Genomic DNA, 22,565 nt, shown 5'->3' with positions numbered 1-22,565 from the left:
GCTGCTGCTGCAGCCAGTCGCGGCCATAGCGACAGCAGCCGGGACAGGAGTGATTTTTAATAGGAACTGAATCGCCCCAAAAAGAGCCAACTTTGAAAGGCACTTGTGACTGAAGCACACGTAGTGCTATGGGTAAGACTCGAGAGCGTCTAGAAAAGCTGGAAATGGCTTTTTTTTTTTTTTTGCTCAGTTTTGGTTTTTGCTGATTTCATCTTACCTGGCCTTTAATCTGTGTTTACGTTTCCGTTCTTGGTAAGGTGAATTTTTCTTGGTTTTGACCGTTTTCACACCAGAGGAGAGAACAGATGTTGAGTCTACATAAATCTTAAAATTATATTCTAAAAAGATGTCAAGAAATTACAGTGTAGTTCATATCCAGAGATGATCACTGGATGTGGGGATTTTTGTATTTTTTTCATTTAAAGTCGATGAGGTCTTTTGGAAGGGAAAGAAATCTGAATAAAAATAACGTGGATTTTGCTTTTTTTAGTGCCTTTTTTGAGCCTTAACTATACTTCTGAAAACTAAGCAGCTACTGGAAAGTCAGGATAGAAGTTTTGCATCTCTTTCTGCCCTCTGGAACATATTTGCTGTAAGTGATGAGTTTTAGACAACACTGTGTATTTTAATATGACTTTTTTTTTTTCCCCTCCAAAGGTAGTGAAAAAGAAAATATCAAGATGAGTAAAAAGCCTCCAAATCGTCCTGGAATCACGTTTGAGATTGGTGCTCGTTTGGAGGCACTGGATTATTTGCAAAAATGGTATGGAAGACGTTGGGCTAAGAGTATAATTATTTGTGTGTATTGTATGTTTTTATGTCTACTTAGAAAACTTAATGCACCTATTAATTGACTGATCACATGTGAACTTTGTGATTTCCACATAAATCTGTTAGCTTTTAGGAGAATACTTGGAAATCAAAGTCAGTTTTTCTGTGGATTTTCATTTGTTTGCTTTTAGTTGCTTGTGCAGCTGTTGTACGCAAAGAGCATTCCCAGAGTAGTGTGGAATGCATTGTCATGTGCGAGGTGATAGGTGTGTTAGTTTCACAAACTTCTGTGACCAAAGACTTCTGTTGTTTTGATTTGAAGGCATGTGAACAAATTTGTTTTGCATTCATTTATGATGCTTCGTGAGTTCACAAAAATGATATATTAATTTTTTTAAACAAGGAAAACATCCTTAATTGGAGTTCATGGAATAGGCAACTGTGATTGTAACTGTATCAAACAGATAGTTAGAGGAATGAAGTGCTTAAAAATATAACTCTGCTACCCAGTCATATCAAGAGTCAAGACTATATAATGGAAATTTGTGGACACAAGGACTTTGCTGTTGCTCAAAATTTTATCAGTGCAAGTGGGCTGATTTCATGATGTATGCTGGCCATGCTATTTCAGGTTGAAAAAATCACTGGTTTTGTTAGAGTAAATGACAGGGTAAGTTGATTCTTCTACCCAGTATTTTTTACTTTGCTGCTCTCTGATTAATCAAGGCTAGGAAATATAGAGGCCTGTACCTGCTGTTCTGTTGCATTTCTGGAGAGCTAAGCATGTTCATGGAAATATCTGATCCTTCCAACTCCAAGTTATGTAATAGAGAAGTTTGTGTATTATTTATGTGTTTACTCCAGTAGTTATATCATAGTTATACCTTTGCATGAAGAGTTGGGTGAAACTTTTTATCTGTAGAGCTTTGATTTTAGTTATAGCAAAAGTGGTTTTTAATAAAGATTCTCTGAAGGGAAATATAGTTTAGAGAACAGTTCTTGGTCTTCTCTGTTGCTGTAGGTTTGGTTTTCAACATCCTGATTCTATAACTGAATGCCAAGATCATGAAACTGTCTGAGTAGTGCTGTAAAAATAAAATATTTTCAAGAGAACTTATAGTAGCATATTCAGTGACTAGAGATAATTTGTTAATGTAACTAGATAGCAAAAGTTAATGTATGTGAATCAAAAAAACTTGTATCCAGTTTGTAACAGATCTGCTCAGCCTTTTCACAGGGAAGGGTCATGTGTCAGCTCTGGAGAACTTGTCTGGGTTTGGCCTCGTCAGGCATGAGCCCTGTTGCAAGCTTAGCAGCTGAGTTGCCTTGTATTTTCAGGCAGAATAGAATTTATCCTGAACTTTCTAGGAATCAGTCATCTGGACTCCCAGGTAGAACAGGTCAAGCTTATGTGCATGCATGCAAACTTTTCTGGTGCCACATGCAGGAGCAGAAGTTTAATATTAAAATTTTGCATTTAACGCAACACTGAAACCAGGAAAATTTGAAATGAAATAGTATTCATATACATATTTATATCCCTTAGTAAGGAACTTGTTAGATAAAACCTACAGCCCTGTTGTTATTTGGGTCACATGAGCTGGAATAATAGTCCATGTGATTAATTTTTTCTTAGCTTTCTATTGCATAAGGGACTGGTGGATGTTTTTGAAATACTTTCTATATATCGACTGTATGCATTCCCCTCATTTGCATGCAGAAATACATACTTCAGAGAAAGTAAAGTTGCTGAACTTACATGAAATCTCTTTATTTTTTTTAACAAAACCAAAACTGAAGAAAGTAGTCTGCGTAGCTCAGGCTTTCTATAAGTGACAAATTGAGAACACTTGCTGGAAATTAAACTCTGAAATGGTTTAATTTTTTTTGCTCTATTTTTCTGAAAGCCTGCTGTCATTTAAAGATCCAGTCTTTGTGACCAGTTAAAAATCTTAATCAAGAGACGCTTCTAGAGGATGGTAAAAAAAAGAGTAAAATATGGTTTTGCTTTCTGAGGAGCTTCACCAGGTCTTGAATTTTCATTCAAGACACATTTTCATTGTGTAGTAGTGACTGAAATTCATCTCATGGAAGCTGGTGTTCTGTTTGAATTCTGCAAACTTTGAAGAGAGTATTGTGTACCTTGACTATTTGTTGCTTCAACCTCCTGTACTTTTAAATGAGGAAGTTTTTGCACACGGCATTTGTGTCCCCACTATTGTTTGACGTGCGCGATTCGCGAACAGAAGAAAGCCTGGTCAAACTGGTCAGCAAAGACAGGCTCTCAGTAAGTGTGTTTATTTTTGCTTTGTTGTGGAGGTAACTGCAATTGTTTCGTTATCAAGTGCAACAGTACACTGTTGCAGGGCAGCTCATTTTACGTGATGAATTTGTAGCACTTGTTACAAAATCAATGCGATCAATATGATCATCTGTCAGCAGATAGTAAATGAGATGGGACTGACTGGTAGTAGAAAGTTATTAAATATATATGAGATGATCAGGGGCCTAGAGCGTACGACCTGTGAGAAAGTGTGAGGAAACTGGAGTTGTTTAGCTTGGAGAAGGCTTCAGGAAACCTACCTGCAGCCTTCTGGTACCTACAGGGATGTCATCAAGAAGACACAGCCAAGCTCTCCGTAGTAGTTTGTAGTTGGAGGACAAGAGACTGCAGGGACAAGTTGAGACGAGGTTGAGGCAAGGTACAAGAAGAATCTTTTTTTCCTTGTGGACAATCAAGCAGTGGATCAAGTTGTGCGAAGAGTTTGTTGAGTTTCAAGAATGGGAGGTTTTTTTAAGACTGTACTGGATAAAACTCTGGAAAACCTGATCTGATCCCATAACTGACCCTTTTTTGAGTGGGAGGTCAGACTAGAGGCTTTCTGAGGTCCCTTCCAACTTGAATTATCCTGTGACTTCCTATAAAAACGGGTACATGTGCACACCACCCCATTCCTTTCACTGACAAAACAAATGAAGTAGCAGTAAAACTGCACGTACCTGCAAGTACATTCCCAGTTTGTAAGACTGAGCTTTTAGCTCCTACAAGTAGGACACAGTCTCTGCAAAGTTGATGTATTTAAAAACGTATCTCTTCCCTTTTTTTATGTTTTGTGTTTTTTGTGGCTGTATCTCTCTGCTGATTGTCCCGGAAGCACCAGATATGGTTTTGACAAAACCAAACCTTTTATTTTTCAAAGACCATAGTCTTTATTAATCTGCTTGATCTAAACTCTAAGTTAGGTAATGTAGGAAGTACAAATACCTGGCACTAGTTGCAGTTTTTGAATGGAAACAGCTCATTAAAACATTAGCACTTTGACTTGATGTATTTGATTGTCTGGATGGATTTTTTTTATTTTTTTTCCATACAAAAGAAGCTTTTCCCCTGTAAGACTTTAGGAAATCTTCTTTTATACAGTCCTTGTTTTGGATTTCAATTGACTGGATTACCTGACAGCTGGGTATTTGAAAGGACTGTGAAGACTGTATTATATAGATATAATACAATAGTATATCAATAATATGGCAGTTATTGTAAAAAAGAAAAAAGAAAGCGGGAAGTCAGAAATGGATGTTTATAGATTTTGCAAATAGCAGAAGAGTATTTGTAGAGAAGTCAGAATGGAGAGTATTTGGTTTTATATCCTCTATAAAGTAGATGGAAAGACTTTTTATACCATTATTATGAAGGCAGCACATACATTTCTGTCTCTAGACTTTGTAGATGTGAACTTGAACAAGCTTGCTAATGTGTTTGCATCCTTTTTTACAATTTGAGATAACTGTTCTCCCATTTCAGAGGCCAGTTCACCAGTTTTTGGTCACTTTTGAAGGGTCAAAGGGAAGTTCATGATGTAAAAAATGGAAAAAAAATGCTATCTGTGTGGCCATCAATATGTTGAGTGCATTAGAGAAAGCGGGTATTTTTTATCTTTTTACACTGTTAAGAAATGAAAAGTGGAAGTTTCCCATTATTTTTTTTTCTATATGAGTATTGGAACATTATTGTTGTATGAGCAGTGCTTCATAGTGTAAATTCGGTAAGCCACACTGAGTTATGCAGCTTTACAAAAATGTTGTGTGATTTGTATGTGTTGGAATCACTGGAACCTGAGCGTGGAGAGTATGCAATGCATGAACTGGCCAGATACCATTAGCTAACAGCAGTTTTCCTCTTCCCTCTTTAAAAAATAAGACCAAAACCTCCTGAAATTTAAATTAGATTCTACTTGGGATTATTAAATACTATTTCCAGCATGGCAATAAAAGAAACACACCCAAAACTTGCAGAACACTTTACTTCTTGCAGGGTAGTAGTCTGTTTTGTTTTCTTTCTTTATTTATTTTTTTGTTTTTTTAATAGTTTATTTTTCTGGCTTGTGCTGAACAGGTGTTACATATCTCTTTGTATACCATATTTATTCTGATCCCTTAGTGTGGAGTACTTGCTGATGGAGAATTAACCTGACTGGGAAGGTGTTTGGGCCTTAGACAAAGCACTTTGTATTCCTCTTAGTAGTACTTCTTCATAATGCTTACTTGTAGTTTTGCAATGGAAGGAACTTCCGCGTACAATTTCTAATGTGTGTGAGATGTAACCGTCTTCATATTAATCTCCTTTCTACAGAATAAATAAAAACATTGCTTTTAGCTGTAGTAAAAGCTTTCCTGCATGCATTGTTACTAAAATTCTTTAAAAAGGTAGATTAAAAAACCTTGTGTTACCATTTTATCTTTTATTAGCAGGAAATGCATACTTGCTTTTGAAATATTTGTATAATTTTGCAATTTGTGAAATTAAGCATTTTCAGTAAATGTGCAAAAGCTGTAACACAAAATGTTTCTGTGCAGTGTAAAATTTGCAGTAGTAAATTCTGCAGTATGTATCCTCTGCTCTGTTCCACTGTGGGATAAGTATTGTGAAATGTTATTGTTTATACATATTTGTGGCACATTGTGTAGTTAAATTTAGTGGGTATTGAGGGTAATAGCTTGTTGCTAAATACGTGCAAAGTTATTTTTGGGTTGCCTAATAACCAGTTGTATATAGCTTGGATGGTTCAGAGGTTTGCTAAATCTTCACTCTCTCAGGATGGGAGTGTAATGCAGGTTTTGGCTCTATTCATCTTGCAACCACTGTCTTACCATACACTGCAGAAATGTTATTTGTTGGAATAAAGCCATTATGTGATTATTATAAGATTTAACCGTGGAAAACCAGTATCGTGGACAATGATTAAGAGCTGATAATGACATTTTAAAAAGGCCCTGATAGCAGAAATTATATTTATCAAAGCGAAATAAAATATCTGATGCTGCATTTCCTCTGTTGAGTGATCCCTAATGAGACTTAATATTTGGTGCATCTTCTTTTATTAACTGATGCTAGGCTTAATTTTATTTTTTTTTCCCCCATATATATTAACATCTTGATTCTTGGCTTGCTGAATTTTCCTTATAACTATCTTCATTTTCATATATTTGTCTCTGAACTGTACTCTGTATTTCCCTTCTTACTTGGTTTCTCGCCACAGGACACCGTACCTTGTGTTGCCAGTTTTGTTGTCTTCTACACACAGTGCTTGGAATGGTGACTTTGCTGATGGTGACCACTGAAAACTTCCAGCCATAACAATGATAAAACTGCTAGGGACTGCTATAGGGTAGCGCCCCAACGGGAACAGAGTGTTCTCATTGTACGTGTGTAGGAAAAGGAGAATTCTGTCTTTTGACGATGGTCCCTTAGTTTTGCATTACAACTTGGCTGGCATATGATAAGCCTGAAATTTCCTACTGTAGGGCACAATTGTTTTTATCTTTTACTTCACTATTGTAGCTTCAGTGCTTTTGGATGGTTTTGATTGCTACAGAATGAACTTCCTGTCCTCTTACTTTTCTGGTGTTTTTTCCTTCTTTCCCTCTCTCTGTTAAATGTTTTCTGTGTCATCTCCACATTCTGAACTCAACGTGGTACTCATACATTTGCTAAAGTAACAGTACTTTTTCTTCTGCTTTGCTGCCATTCTGAAACTGGAACACTCTGGAAGATGAGAAAACCGAGCATGAGCATGTGGACTTAAGAAGAAAGCATTGTCAGAGGCAGGGCTGCAGAAAACCATCTCTTGGCTGACTTAATTGAAGCCTTGTTCAAAGTTAAACTAGAATGCTGATGATGGGATTCAGGTTTTGACCTGCGAGTTCACAGTGGTTTGATACAGTGTATCATGAGCCTCACTGTTCTTTTTAGATTGTTGTTGTTACTCTGCTTGAGTGGGGAAAGTGAGTTGATCTGTTGCTCCTCTGTAAGAAGTCCCATGGAGTTCCAGCCTGAAAACGATTTTGCTGGTAGAGTGGCAAATGAGAGTCTGCAGTTTGAGACTAAGACTTTGTTTGAAAGTTCAGTGAGGAGAAATTGGGAAATTAAAGAATGACAATGAAAATATCTTGTGTTTCTGAAAAGCATGGGTAAGAGAGATACATGAAAAGATTGAACTGTCTGCAAGGGTGAAGTGTGGCTAAAGTAGTTGCAGTAGTAACCTAGAAAATCAGAGGGAGTTTTTTCTCATTCAGCGGCTCCTGAGATATTTAGGTGTTGGGAAGCTGTATGCATCACTGCAGCTGAAGAAGTAGGACTGGAGAACTAAAGGAGTAAATTGAGATCTACACTTTTTGGTTTAATGATCCATTCTAGACACCAGGAAATAAGAAAGCCTGTACTTCCTGAGAACTTATATTTTAATCGTAACATAGTGTTAAAGACAACATTATTGGCTCTGTCCATATTCTGGAGAGAAAGTGTTCCCCACTGAAAATGGTTACAGGGTTCCTGTCTATGTCAGTTGTTTCGAGCTGATGGAATTTGTGCTAGGACTGGAAATGGCTTGCTCAAGCTCTGCTCTCTCATTGCTCAAGAATAGGACTTCATTAGAAAAACAGGTTGTCTTTCAAGGAAAATGAAAGACAGCTGTCCTTGTGCTGTGGCCTTTCTCTTCAATATATGTTTAGTTAACTTTAGACTATCCTTAATATAAACTCTGAAGCAATTTTGATCCAGTTGATGTTTTTTAGGAGTTTTTTTGCACTTTTTAAGCTGTTCCAATACTATTGTGAAGGGCTGGAGGAGCTGAATTCCTCTTCATTCAGATTTTCTTTGTGTTTCATACAGTGGAAGTAATCATAGAATCACAGAATGCTTTGAGTTGTAAAGGACCTTCAAAGGTTGTCTAGTCCAACCCCTCTGCAAGAGCAGGGACATCTTTAGCTAGATCACGTTGCTCAGAGTTCCATCAAGCCTGAGCTTGAATGTTTTTAGAGATGGGGCATCTGCCACCTCTCTGGACAACCTGATCCAGTGTAAATAATTTCTTATATCTAGTTTAAACCTACCTTCATTTAGTTTAAAACTATTACAACTTGTGCCTTTGCAACAGGCCCTGCAAAAAAGATTGTCTCCATGTCTTTCGTTATATAATGTGATCTGATAATTTTAGTGGAGAAAGTGTGACAAAACCAGTGTGTTCCTTGCTGCTGTACTGCGCTTCTGTGAAATAGTAATAGTAAGACTGAATATAATAATTGCTGAAGTTTAGAGAAATATGCTATTCTTCCCTATAAGTGTAATCTCAGCCTTTATGACTCCTAAACCTCATCTGTGCCATACCCAAAATTAGATGCATAAGACTTGATCTGGTTTCAGCTCAGTCCTGATTAGTTCTACTGAGCACATACAATGTTTGTGGAGAGTCCAATCCACATGTTAATTAAGACTGACACATTTATTTTGGTGCATGTGGAGTTAACTGGTTTTAGCAGTTGCCTCTCTACTGTGAATCAAATTTAATGGCAGTGAAATCATGGAAGCTGATCTATAAATTAGTAAGGAGCTTAGATTAAGAAATAAAATTCTCTTGACTTCTGGGTTTGATTAGTTGCTTGAATTTGCCTCGAATCAATCATATAGTTTGATAAAACAGTTCATGTGATGTAAGTAATGAATGTACTTCTAAAACTGTTTTACATCCTTTCTAACCAAATGAAAACTCTTACAGGATTTTGCTTTAGACAAAGCCAGGTTTTAAAACTGGTAAGCACAAACATCTAAATCCAATTTCAGCCATTTTAGTCTGGGAGTTTGAAGTTTAAATTTGTGTATAATGACCTGATTAGGATACAACTTGTGACATACCACTGGTGCGTATAGATAACTCGTAATCTAAATGTTGCCCTGTTATCAATTTAGTAACTTCATCTTTTTCAGACTAAGATTTCTCAAGGTGTCAATAACTGGTCATGGTAGCACTGTTGTGTGCAAAACCTAACCCTGTTGTGAAAGTTTTGAGATGTACCAGTTTGTGTTTATCATTCAAGGTATCCATCTCGTATTGAGAAGATAGATTATGAAGAAGGGAAGATGTTGGTCCATTTTGAACGTTGGAGTCATCGCTACGATGAGTGGATTTACTGGGACAGCAATAGGTTGCGACCTTTAGAGCGACCAGCATTAAGGAAAGAAGGGCTGAAAGATGATGAGGAATTTGTTGTAAGTGGCACATCTATTTTTGTCTTTGACTCATTTTTGTAAAATGTCTTACATGTTTTCCTATTGAAAATCTCTCTAGCACATGATATTTAATTATTTTTTTAAAAAAATGTATCTAAATATTTAGAATATTAATGAATAAATTTGTGTAAAATAGGATTTTAAACCTGGAGAAGAAGTCCTCGCTCGCTGGACAGACTGTCGATATTACCCTGCGAAGATTGAAGCAATTAATAAAGAGGGTATGTATTCTGTGGGGTCCGTTGGTAAGAACTGTTTATGTATGCTGTGATGTAGCTGTAGTCTGCTTAAAGTGACATGCGTAACACATTTTCCTCACTGCCTCAATACTAAGTGAAAATGTTTCTATACTGTCAAATTTAGTAAGAGGTTTGTTTTTTACTTGTGTAAAATTAGGTAATTTTAGTTTCTCCTGGAAGACAAAATGCTTAATGAAAATAATATCCTGTGCACAATGTTATGAGTGTTTTGTACTGTTGTTTAAGTCTCTATAATTATTTTAGGAATGGTAAGTCTGTTTTTACTGAAGAAAAACAGTGGAAATGGGGAAATAAAGAACACCTTAGATGCAGTACTTCATAATGGGGTGAACATAAGTTGTAGTTGAAGTTTTTACTATATTTAAAGCAAAGGAGGATTTGATTGTAAATTGAATTATTTCCCTTTTGTGGCAACTTAACCGTTACATAATCCTTTCAGTAAATTGTGAGCAAAAGCAACACAGTAGCTTAAACATGTTTGAAGTTGTGTAAATCAGCAAGGAGCAGCAATGTAAAAGCAGGGTTTCACTGAGGCCGTCATGTTTTTCTTCAAAATTCTTGATCCTGACTAGGTAATGTCATGACTTTGTTCATAGAGCCTGTAAAACAATTTGCTAAAGCTTTCATAGTAACAAGCTGTGTTTATTTCTTAACTACTCATAGTGATTACGTCGCTTCTTTTCTAGGAACGTTCACAGTACAGTTCTATGATGGTGTTATTCGATGTCTTAAGAGGATGCATATCAAATCTATGCCAGAGGATGCAAAAGGGCAGGTAAGAGTACTTCAGGTATGCCTTTGTTAGGTTTTAGATAGCTTTTGATTGTTTCTCGGTATTTGCTTTAGTATCTTGAAATAGTAAGAATATCATCTAGCACAACTAGTTTCAGATTCCAGTCTTTATTGTAGGTCCTACACTGCCTTGCTTCATCACTTTTACAGATGATGCCCCAGCGTGTGCTGCTCAAGTAGTCTTGCCTCTGTCTGAAATGCCTGCCTGCTGCACACTCCATTGCTGACTAACCCATTCCTAGAGTTTTGTCTTCCTGAGTTTACAAAACCAGGGGCATCCAGATACTTTTTTTTTTTTTTTTTTCCTCTGATGTCCTTTCAGGAAAAGGTTTAGCTTGTCAGTAGTCTATGCTGCTGATTCTTTAATTATTATTCCTATTATTTTTTACTTCTCCACCCTCTGCCCCATCTCTTTTGTTTGCTGCTGTGGTAGCTTTTTGCCCACATGTTAACATGACTGTTCCGTGGGTTTTCTCCCATCAAACTTTTGAGGATTCAGATAGATAAATATTTCTTTATCCTTGATAATGTCCAGTTGCTGTTAAGGAAGACATGATGAGTAGAAGTTGAGGGAGGCTGTGAAGCAGAGGACATGATTTACTCACTGGACGTATCTTTATTTGCAAAAGAAAAACAACATTGAAAAATGTTACATGCTTTCTGTGGAATGCCATTGCATTTATCTTGCATGGTAACTGTATTCTCATAGTTAATGACAAATTACTCCACCAATGCTATTTGAGAGAGACAAGAAAGGTGAAAAAAACTGTTCTTATTGACTTCCAGTTCTCATCAGAATACTCCTAACTTGGCAAACAAAATTAATATATTTCATAGTTACCATTGTAATTGTCCATGTTGTGACAAGGACAGGTGGATAAACAAAATGACTTGAAGACATTTCTGTGTGCTGGCCTCAGGGCGACAGGGAGCTGATCATCTGTGCAAAGAACATTGGAACTTTGTGCAGGCAGCGCTGCACTATTTAACCCGTGTTTCCATAAAGAGATTCAGCTGAAATCTATAGTCATGTTACACTAGCCTCTTGCTGCAGTCTTACAATAACTCTGTTGAACCAGTAGATAATATTTCAAACAATACTTCCAGGATGACAGTAAGTTAGGAAGATAGAGGACTTCATTTTACTTCATGAAAAGGAAAACTTGGGTGATGTGGTTATGACTGAACTGAAATAACCCGTGTGACAATGTAAAAAGTTTCTTACTCTATCCTGTGCTTTTTCTGGGGAGCTATGTTGTGTCTAATGTTGAGTTACTACTCTTAGTCTACAGGCATTTTCAGCTTTAAGTAAAGTAGTAAATCCCTTTCTTAGCAACCATTTAGATTCCCAGGCATGCTTGGTGGCAGTCCAGCTCATCTATTATTTCTAATTTTTCTCAGGAGTTGAGAGTTATGGTGTCAGTCTCGTGTATCAGGGACTGGATGTAGATGGCTTCAATGAAGTCTTGAGAAAGTATAAGGGGACCAAATCTACTTTTTCTGAGATGGATTCAGAATTTTTAAGTTGTCTTGTAGACATATTACCAATAAGGCTTTCCATAATGATAACTAATACTAATTTTAGCATTTCATTAGCAAAATTAGATGAAGACTTGAAGTTCTATAGCTTTCAAAGGCAAAGATACTTTTGTTTTCTGCAGCATCTCCTGCATTGTTATACTGTGCTAAAATGTTTGTCTCTAAAAATGTTTTTGTGGTATTTCAGAATAAAAATGCTATCTGAGATTTGGTCTGAAAATCAGTTATGTGAAACTGAGCTTTGTCCAAGCCTAGAACTCAAATGAATGTTTTTGGCTTTTTGCATTATTTATTTTGGAAGATAACATTTATTTAAAAATATGTAAACCTTAAAAAAATGCCAAGAATATAACCTGATTTGAAAAATAGTGAAGTTGACAGATTCAAAACTTCATGCTTAATATAAGCTTATGTCTTGTTATTTGTCTGTTTCCAAAGAAAAAAATACGTTTCAAGAGATGAGTGTAAGGTTAAGGTATTTCAAGTTCTAGCCCATGAGCAAATTTAACACAAGTAAGACCTGTTTGGAATGTGTGTGCTAAGCATGCAGAATTTGAATTACATGGAGAGAGACAGACTAGCTAACTCTTTGGTTTGAGCTTAACGTGTCTTAAAGGAAGAGATTGTAAACACTGTAACACTCAAACTATTTCTGAGTTGCAGCAGGAGTGTCTTTTAATAACTCAGCTGTGAGGGTGGAAAGGCAAAATTTTTCAAGAATGGAAAATGCTGGTTGGGTTTAATGCAATGAGTCTATAGGTTGGGTTGCTCTGCAGATAAGCGCAAATTAAATGAAATGGCCCAGAAATGTGGTTAACAAAGTACAGAGAGAAAATAAAAGATTGGGATGTTGAGATTGCCCTTGTGAGAGCACATGTGAAGTATCTGGATAACTTACTTTTTCTGTTTCATGTTTTTTGTTTTATCTTCGATGTAATTAGGCGCGCGAGAGGGAGCAGATAGCGCCGGAGCTGAGATTAGTGACGGAAATCGAACCAAAAGAAGTGAGTTTTGAGGAGGGTTTTGAAGGAGAGGGAGGGGACTTGGCACACAGGAAGAGGAAGCTGAGGAAAAAGCATGGATTTTGCGATTGGGACAGAGGGAAGAAGAAGATGTGACAGGAGACAATGTGAGCCAAGACGTAGGTGGGGCAGACTGTTTAGAATCGAAAGGTGAGGGTAAGGAATCCAGGCTTGATGTGGAATCAGCCAGTCAATAGATTGATGATGTTTCTGAGTGTGTGTGTGTGAATGTGTGGGAATTGTGATGTGCCAGAGAGCAAAAGCGGGTAAATCTCTCGTACCATAGAGAAGCAAAAAGGTGGTGGTTGTAGGCAGGTGAAGGGGGAACAATGTGTGCGTGAATCCTGCTACTGGTGCGAGGGTTGGATTTTAGAAATGATTCTGATTTTGCCTTCCCACTGTTGCAGGTTTAAGGTAATGCAAAGGAAAATTTTAAATACAAGTGTTTTAACCACTTGATACATAAGGCTGTTGGGTAGTTTCTACTAATGTACTTCTTGTTCTTGCAATTGCCTGTGCTTTGTTTTAGAGAATCTAATTAGCATAATGACAGCATTTCTCAGTAGTGATAAAGTAATGGTCTGTCTTCTAACTACAGTTTCCCATTATCTCTCTCCTGTCAGTATTCTCTGTGTACTTTGAAAGATGAATTTTCGTAAGAATGAAGAAGGAAATACACTTTTTTTTAATTAAAAAGAAAAATAATATTGTGTATGTAAATGAGAAGCTTTCCCTAGAGTGAGATACTGTGGGAGGTGGGAAACCGGGCTGGATGGTAGAGAGTAACTGGTGCAGAGTTAGAAAACAGCAGCAAATAGAGGGACAAGGTCAGAACACGAGGGAGAAGTAGGGAAAACTTCTTTAGGAGGATTTTTACTTTCTTAATGTGCTTATATTCAGGCCCTTGGCTTTGTGTTTGCTGAATGCTCTGGGGAAAAATCCTACTATTAAAGATTTGCTACTGGTTTCTGTGTTACCTGTGATATTTAGTGTCCTGCTGTTATGGTTGACAGAGCAGATGTTTTACAACAATGCTGGGAGACGCTTCAGAATTTGTTGTGCATTAGACTCTTACTCTTGTCCTCCCATCTTTCGATAAATTTCTGTAAAAATTCAGAAAAAGCACAAATGCATCTTTCTGAAGGAGTTCCTGTGCTGTTCAAAAGAAATTTAGTCACCTTAGCATCTTAAATGCTAAATAGTTCTTAACATATCAGGAGCTCTGCAGCTGAGCAGTCTCTCAGTAGGAGTTCAGGGTAAAAAAAGAGGAATTACCTGTGTCACTTAAGTACCTGTGTGTTTCTTCTGGAGCCACTTTTAAGTGGACCCACAGAGTTTCTGGCCAATTTAGAATCACAAATTCTTGAGTTGGAAGAGACCTCTTGAGATAACCTTGTCTACCCCCACACCTAAAGGCTCTCTTCACTGAGTTTAAATTTATGTTTTAATGTAGGAAATTATTACTGTTGCTGTAATTAATGTTTCTGTGCTCTGGCTCCTGAATGTTAAATCTTTGTTTCGTTGTTACACCTGTCCTTTGTAAGTTCCATGTCTTAAGGAGAGCATCCAAACTATGACATAAAATGCAAACATGTTGCACCAGAACAGCTACTGTTAGAACAGGATACTTAGTTCAGTGTGGTCCTGGAATCTTGTTATGTTTGCAGAGCTTCTGATTTCAAGGTGCTTGGCTTGACTGAAAATTAAAATGCTGTTTAGAAGCTGTTTCGATGCAGGCTGCGCTTCCTTTGCTTCCCACTTACTTTCTTAAGATCCAAGCTCCAGCCATGTTACTGATCTTCTTCATCCTTTGGCCAGAGTACAGTGTGAGACTTCTAGTCTCGGGTTTCTTAACTCCTTACCAGCACAAATAGTTCAGTCCATTTGGATTTTTTTTTGTCCTCCAGACAAGACTCTGGATGGACTGGAGCTAATGTGTGTGCTCGTTTTGGCTGGCAAAAAAAAGAGGTGTGATTTTGATTGCCTGTGCAGCTGGCAGTTAGACACCTTCCCTGTGGCTGGCACATGGCCACATGGCCTTGGTAGTTGCCTGTTGTGTGAACGTTGCCAAAGCGCTTCCAAACTTTGCTGCTGCTATGTGGGCTGGATGCATCTTGCGTTGGCATGGAACACTTCATCTTAGAGAAATCAAAAACTGTTCGTGTTGTAAGTATGTAGCTTGACGCCAAGCAGAAGTACAACCTCTGTAAAAGCAGTGATTTAAAAGTATTGAGCTATGGAAAAGGAAAAGCATACTACAAGGAAGAGTAATGCTTTGTATTTTGTGTTATACTTTTCTCATACATCAAAGAAGGCAGAGAAAAACCCTCAACAGAACAGAAATTTAAAAGACTTGTAATGAGATATTGTAATGAGGTATGTAATGAAAGACATGTAGTGAGTGGGGAAAAAGTTGCATTGAAACAAGATTTCTCTCATATGATAACAGGGAACCAATCTAGAATGAAATAGAGTCTGTCGACAGTTTGGGATGAAAAATAGAAATTTACTATTTGTAAAGCACTCGGTGAAAACTAGATGAAAAATGGTCTTTATGTGTGGTGGTACAAATCCACAAATACTCCTGTAGCCAAATTGCCATGTAGTAATTACTGTTCACAGCACTCGAATGCTTAATTCTTACTGGTGGAAGATGCACGTTGCTGTTGGGTTTTATATCACATACAGTGTCTACATGGAGAAATTACGTACCTTGATGTTGTAGAAAATTTGAAAAAATACTTCAGTAAAAAGAAGTTAAAATATTTGCAGTCAGGAGACAGAAAGCATCAGTCTGGTCAACTCAGAGTAGTGGAAAGAGTTTGACTAAGCCTTGGAAGTATTAGTTCTCTCCGTTGACTTATAAGGTGGCTAGACTTTGTCCACTTTTTGCAAAAAAGTAGATTAGTTTGGGCTGTATGTTCTGTTGTTCACTCCTTGGATGTTTCTCTATGGTCAAATAAGCCATTATTCAAAATGGCAGTTTGACTGCCTTAAATGTGGATTGTGGAATTCACAAATGTTACAGAGCACTTTATTGCAGTTATTGCATGAATCTTGTAATCTGTGATACAAAGAGTGCTATCTGTAGTTACTCTGGAAATGCAGATATAATTAGATAAATTATTCCTGCCTTATTGATTTAATTCAGGAAGAACTCTCCAATCGTGCAACTGGCTGGAGCATGCTTTGAGTTGATTCTAGTTTTGAGTAAGAGTTAAATTTGAGCACCAATGGAATGGGTTTATTTCACAGCCGGAAGGGTAAGAAAAAAGTCAGTGTTCTGGGTTTGGGAGCTCCTGGATTTCTAAAGCTATGACATAAAGTAGGTAGTAGGGAGTGTGTCCTAGAATTCTATACACAGTGGTTTATTTGAAGGTTTTTTCTTTTCGCTTTTTATCCTGAGGCTTACTGATTATTTAGGCAACTTGGGAAGCTCATTTTTCCACTCTTTGAGTAGTAGCCATAAAAATAAATTCAACTCTAGAATGTTTCTAGATGAAGTTTTAATGGGTTTGTGAGTGTTTTCTGTTTGACTGTCAGGCACTTTTTAATACTTACTTACCATTTTTTCCTTTTTGGAGGATTGGATAGCTTTGGTCAAAGCTGCTGCTGCAGCAGCAGCCAAGAACAAAGCAGGAACTAAACCTAGAACCAGTGCAAACAGCAATAAAGATAAAGAGGACAGAAAATGGCTAAAAGTTCCTTCAAAAAAGGAAGAAACATCAACCTCTACAATCATTCAGGATGTCCAAAAAAAGGAAGAGGAGCCTACATCTAGTGACACGTTTGGTAAAAACAAATTCTGAAATGTGAAATAGGTTTTTCCTGTAATGTTGAAGTAGAGTTCCTGTTGTTAATTTTGCAGTTAAGTAATAACTGATACTTCCAGAGGAAGAGGTCTCATTTGCTGTTATGGTACATAACAATCAGTTCAGGAGCAGTTTTTATCAGATAAATCTACTTTAGTCATCATTTATTCCTTCTGTAAAACTAGCTAGCTCTTACAAGAGCAGAATGTAGGTTGGGTTTTGTTTTTGTTTTTCATGACTTAATCATGTGCTTTAGTTCATATTCCTGCATATTTTGTTACTTCTAATGTAATCCTGTTCTAAAGATAAAAAAGAAAAATTCCAGTATGGATGGAATATCCATATTCAGGAACGTTTGAACCTATTTCTGAGTTGATAAAAATTTCGTCACTTTAATAGTCTTTACTACTGTTTTCTCATAATACTGAATAAAAGTTACAGATTTTGAGGTAATCTATGTCTCATGCTTCAAAGTGTTAATACTAAATTTTAAGGTTATATCATTTTCATCTTTAATAGAATGTTGAAGTTTCTTTGCTGCAGCATTCCTGTAGTGGTTCTATACTATTAAAATATTTAGGTTGTTGCTATATATTTATGAAATGTGAGTTTATTAGATTTCTCTTTGTTTTAAAGTAGGATTTCCTGTAGTGGATGTTCCAAAGATGGCCTTTGTGCAGGCAGAGAGCACGTTATCACACAAGAGGAAAAGTAATCTAGGCAACTCCTTTCAGGCAAAGAGAGCTCGTCTTAACAAGATCACTGGTAAAATACTTTTTCTGTTGTTGACTTTTTTCCTTTCTAAGGCATTGAAATGTACACACTTACATATAAGGTACTAAAGTAGATTGATACAAGCCCATTTATGAAGCCGGTGTTCACTTGTCTTCGATTTGTTGAGAATTTGAAGGGAATCTGTAAATAGTAATAAAATCTACCTTGTTTGTAAATTCAGTGAATGGTCTTAAGACTTGACTTAATCTTTTTAGTTGGTTTTTTTTTTTAGGAAGGTAGTCATGATTTCTTGTTGCTGGGTGATTTGGGGGTTTGTACAAGTTTTTAACGTGGTCTTGAGTTACATACCAGCACTGTAAATTAAAGCTTTTTTTAGCTGTGGAAAAACTTAACGTTTTGTCATAGTTTGTCATAAAGTAAAACTATTGCTGAAAAGACTTTACAGTACGGCATTTAAAAGTCCACAAGCCTAGCTACAAACTGAATCAGTGAAGATCTGAAACGTTTTCTTTCGGTGTCTAAGGTATTTGTTCCCTAGATTCGTTTCTCAGAGCTACGAACGTAAAACAAGTATGCAGCTGTAGAATATATTTCATACAAGAGGAAATGAAAAGAGACATAATTGATCTTACCTTTATATGTTGAAAAATGTATTTTATTCCAAAATTTAGTTGACATTTACTTAACTGTGAAAAAATTATCTCAGTTTGTATCCCACCTACCTCATACCTCCCAATAAGCCAATTGACAGCATTGATCCTGTCCGTATTTAGGATGAGGTGATATGTTTATACCTGTGTGGGGAAAGTGTCGGATGCATTTTAAAAGCTGGGTGGAAAAAAAAGTTGTGAAGTCCTCCCTTTTAGCAGAGGGGCCCTTGGACAGATGGTAAGGTAGAGGTGTATTCCATTTATTATCCTAACAAATAATATTTTGTGTGAAATCTGGCAAACTTTTCTGTGCTACAGATGAGAGGGGTTTATTTTGTTTAGATTTTTTTGTACTAAGTAGACTTTTTACACTGATGACCAAATTCTTACTTGTTTCTTAAGATAAAACTAAGTTGGCTTGCTAAACAACATGATGGGGTTCTTTTAAACTTGTTTTGGCTGATCCAGCCTTTTGTAGGTCAGTAGTGCAGGATGTTTAGTCAGTTTTCATCTGAGTGTGGTTCAGTTTCAGTCTCTCAATCAGTACTTTGATATAAAGGAGAGAATAAATGAAATGGGTCAATATGGAACATATGAAGGAGTAGTCTTGAGGAAAAAAACCCAACATAGTCTGCCTCCAGGATTTTCTTTCCTGTAAGACTCCTTAGCTGGTACCAAGTTTAGTTAACAGATATCTGAGTACCAAGTTTAGTTAACAGATGTCTGAGTTATTGGCCTCATTTCTCCTCTCCCTTGCCATGCTGCATACACCCTCAGTTAAATTTCAGTTTCATTGCTGCCGTGAAGATATGTATACCGGTGCTATGTATTTACAGAGCCCTGTTAATTTCTTTCCAACAGCAGTTAGTAGCAAAAGATACCAAAAACCAGCTGAAAAACCTGTAGCTCTAGAACTTTTTTTTTTCCTGTTCTTATGGATTGATTCTCCTTTCCTAAGGAGCTTTATGAGAAGAATAGCAGAGTCATGTAAGCGGGAGTTAACAATGGGAAAACAGAATGTTGCAACTATTGACCTGTTACCACTCTAAAAACAGTGTCCCTGTGTCTCTGCGGAAGCGTATTTGCTAGCTGAGAGTGTGTTTCCTTTCAGTGATAGTGAATTAATCCTTTAATTACAGGATGAAATTTGTCATGCTTAGTAGTTACTTTGTGCGACTGTTCTCAAATTAACACACTTCTGCAACTCATGGTGCAGTAGGGGTTTTTTCTTGTTGCATGTAATAGAGTGTTTTGAAGATGTAACTGCTGATGATCAAACTTTCTCTTGCTCCGTGCTTATGCCACGTGTGTCTCCAGCGTAAACTTTTAGATTTGCAGGAAGGGAATCATGCTGGTGAACCCATCAGAATGGCTACAAATGAATCGTAAAGCATTGAACCTATTTGGAAAACAGTCATTTACCAAATGCCTTAGAGCTGTTTTGGGGAAATAGAGCAAATACTGTGGTTGTCGGAGGCTGGCTGAAGGGAACTGTTCTCTGCCCCTCAGTTCAGTGTTCGGGATTTGTGGCAGAAGGCTCTCCTCGGCTCCCACAAGGGCCACAGCTGCATCTGGTGTTCTTTGTTCATCATTTGGCAAAATAAAGTTGCTTCCTTTTCTCCATTTCTTTCTGCCGCTACTGGCAGAAATTACATTTCCCCAAAGTGAAGGATGTCTGCCGCTAAGCATGTTTTAGTGTCTTTTCGGATTCGTTTTTACCTTGTTGCAATGCTTGCTCCCACATCTCCTGCTGCGGTGTTGATACCTAAAAGAACAGGTAACATCTCAGCAAGCTTGCGGAACAAAAGGCTTCTGGGACCCTATGCCGCCCCAAGCTTTTTGTTCCGTACTGACAGAGGATGGTGAACCTGTAGTCCTGCTGCCCTAGTAGCTTGTGGAGTTGTTCTTTGTCTTTCTGCAGGCAAGGTGATTAGTTAGAAAGGTATTTCATGGGATAGAGAGGGAAATAAGAGGCGTTATATATTCATGAGTCTGACAATTTAGGTTAATTTTGTGACTTTATTTCCTGAGCATTGAGCATGAAGCTAGAAATGAAAATAATAGAACCACAGAATAGTTTTAATCTTCAAAGATTTTTTTCTTGTTTAAACCCCCCTGCCATGGGTGGGGACACCTCCCACTAGAGCAGGTTGCTCAAAGCCCAGTTTGCCCTGGCCTTGAACACTTGCAGGGGGGGGGCTGCCACAGCTTCTCTGGGCAACCTGTGGTTTGTAAAACCACAAAACTTGCCTCAGAGACTGCAGTTTGTTATTTAGGATTTAAAACTGCTTCTCTCAGTTTTGAAATTTTTTTTTATGCTTTTCATTTTAGATGCGTGATTGTCAGTATAAACAACATCACTAATTTTGCAACTTTATTTATACAGGACAGTTTGTCTGTTTATTTAGGTCCATGAAACCTGAATCTTTTATGAAGCCTAATGCAGAACTGAAATCTTACTTAATAATTTTTCTATTAACTTAATAGGGCTAAGTAAGTTTCTGCTTTGTGCCTTACCTGTTAAGCTATAAAATAAATTAATTTTCCCCTCTTGTTATGGAAATGAAGTTCTGAAAAAGTTTCTCTGAATCATAAATACTTTCCAGTGAACTGAAGCATAACTTAATCTAACATAAATACTAGATGCCTTGTTTCATTTACTTTTTATTGTGGAATGCCGTCATGTGATATGTCTCTAATAAAATACTGCACTTTTTTTTTGATGCATGTTTTTGGTTGGTTTTTTTAATGTCCTGAATGCTTCCTTTGCTTCCCTAATTTGTAATTCCTTGGACATTATGCACTGTAAATTAATTTTAAGCATACCTAATTTTTCATGAAATTCAATTGGAATTTCCTTTGGATTTGTTAGCTTGAGTTATTTTTGAGAGCTTAAACTGTCCACCCCCAATATTGACATTCCCAGGGATTATAACAGCAACTTTTATTCAGATTTGTGTTTTTCAGGTTTTATCAGTTCTGCTTTGTCTTATGGCATAGAACTTTTCCTTTCTCTGCATATTTAAGTAATTAAAGTTCTTGTGTGAAGTAGAACTGAAGCAATTGCAATGTGCTTAGCCAACAAAAAGCTTTCTCATATTTATGTTGCCTTGTCTTTTACAGATTTTTATTTTTTTTTTCTAGTAGTGATATTGTATGCGAGTTCATGAATGAAGTGACATACTCTGATGTATTTGCTCCCACTATGGTCTTGTTATTGAGGTAATTTGGGAGCTCCAGTGCTGAAAATATTTGTTTGGAAATTCAATCCCCTGTTCTCTTCTGTATGAGAAAGGTTTGCACGCGTTAGATTAAGAAGTAGTAATACAAATTGTGATGGGAATTTCTTAGAGAATGGGAAGGGGAGAGCCAGAGAAGGTTTGTAAAATAATTTTGCTGTCTCAACATTTACTTAAGTATCTTAGGCTTGGTTTTAAAGCCCCGGTGGTTGGTCTTTAGAAGGATGGTGAGGCATTATTTTACGGCCAGTAACTTGATTTTTCACCTTTTTAGTGGAAGTGCTGGAGAAGTACTTGTTGTGAAAGGACACCACCGTGGGAATGTCCTTTAACTTTTTGTTTCTTCTAATTGAAAGCATTCAGCTTGTGGAGCTCTTTGAGAGTGAATTCCGTTGTAGATACAAGCAGTTCATGTTTCTTGTTTCACTCTTTTGCTTTTTTTTCCACAAATTGTGTTGCAAGCTGTTTCTGACTAAAAATCTCTGTGACTTTTCTCCTAAGGTTTATTGGCATCCAAGGCTGTTGTTGCAGATGGTGCTGAAAAAAAGGAAGGCAACAAAGAAACAGCTCCAGTCCTGGAGCAGGTATGAAATGGTAGAGTTTGATTCTTTTGCAAGGTTCCCACTGGAGTGTGCCATGGAGATGTAGTACCTACAACATTAAAATTTTCCCCTTCAGATATAACAGGGAACTGAAAATTGATCATATGTTTACATTTCTGGCAGAGCCAGAAGTATGGAATTTAATTGTCTCTAAACACAATGTTGAATTTAATTTTAGTAATGAGCTTTTGTGTTAGAAACTAACAGAAAACAGAAAAAATGAAGTTTCTGTACTACAAATGTGAGAAGACCAGTGTCCCATGGTCCCGTTTTATAACTGGAACCATGACCAGGACTGGCATAGGAAAAGGCCCTTACACAAATATGATTTGTGTTTGAAACAGGGTTTTTGACATCATGTAGAACTTCTTTTTAAAGAAGTTTCTTTTATATTATAAGAATTTGGTGTCATAGGCTTGTATGTGTTTTATGAACCACTCAATGAGCCATACATTTTGCAAGGGTGTGTATTTTAATAAATACAAAAAAGAAATTTTTAAATAATGTTAAGGGTCTGATTTTTTTTTTTTTTTTTAAACCTGCATATTTGCAGGACTCGAAGGCTGCCGTTTTATCTTTG

The 22,565-nt window shown here is 37.0% G+C and overlaps 1 protein-coding gene across 1 annotated transcript; it reads left to right on the top strand.

Annotated features, from left to right (window-relative positions):
- Window positions 1-662: 662 nt before the first annotated feature.
- Window positions 663-21,973, top strand: LOC104269330 (PHD finger protein 20-like protein 1). The gene is made up of 7 exons (XM_009868218.1): window positions 663-763; window positions 9,142-9,313; window positions 9,471-9,555; window positions 10,281-10,369; window positions 16,532-16,739; window positions 17,399-17,524; window positions 21,885-21,973. Exons 1-7 carry the CDS (start codon window positions 681-683, stop codon window positions 21,971-21,973), a joined length of 852 nt encoding a protein of 283 aa, XP_009866520.1. The 5' UTR covers window positions 663-680.
- The last annotated feature ends 592 nt before the right edge of the window (window positions 21,974-22,565 follow it).

The sequence above is a fragment of the Apaloderma vittatum genome, unplaced genomic scaffold (genome assembly GCF_000703405.1).
Source record: "Apaloderma vittatum isolate BGI_N311 unplaced genomic scaffold, ASM70340v1 scaffold4424, whole genome shotgun sequence".
Classification (NCBI taxonomy): Eukaryota; Metazoa; Chordata; class Aves; order Trogoniformes; family Trogonidae; genus Apaloderma; species Apaloderma vittatum.
This window is presented reverse-complemented; position numbering and strand designations above follow the sequence as displayed.

Bases quoted from the DNA above. Each gene is read 5' to 3' on its own strand.
- LOC104269330 (XM_009868218.1), top strand. From the start codon at position 681: ATGAGTAAAAAGCCTCCAAATCGTCCTGGAATCACGTTTGAGATTGGT. The intron at 10,370-16,531 runs GTAAGAGTACTT...TCCTTTTTGGAG, and splicing joins CAGAGGATGCAAAAGGGCAG to GATTGGATAGCTTTGGTCAA. The intron at 16,740-17,398 runs GTAAAAACAAAT...GTTTTAAAGTAG, and splicing joins TACATCTAGTGACACGTTTG to GATTTCCTGTAGTGGATGTT.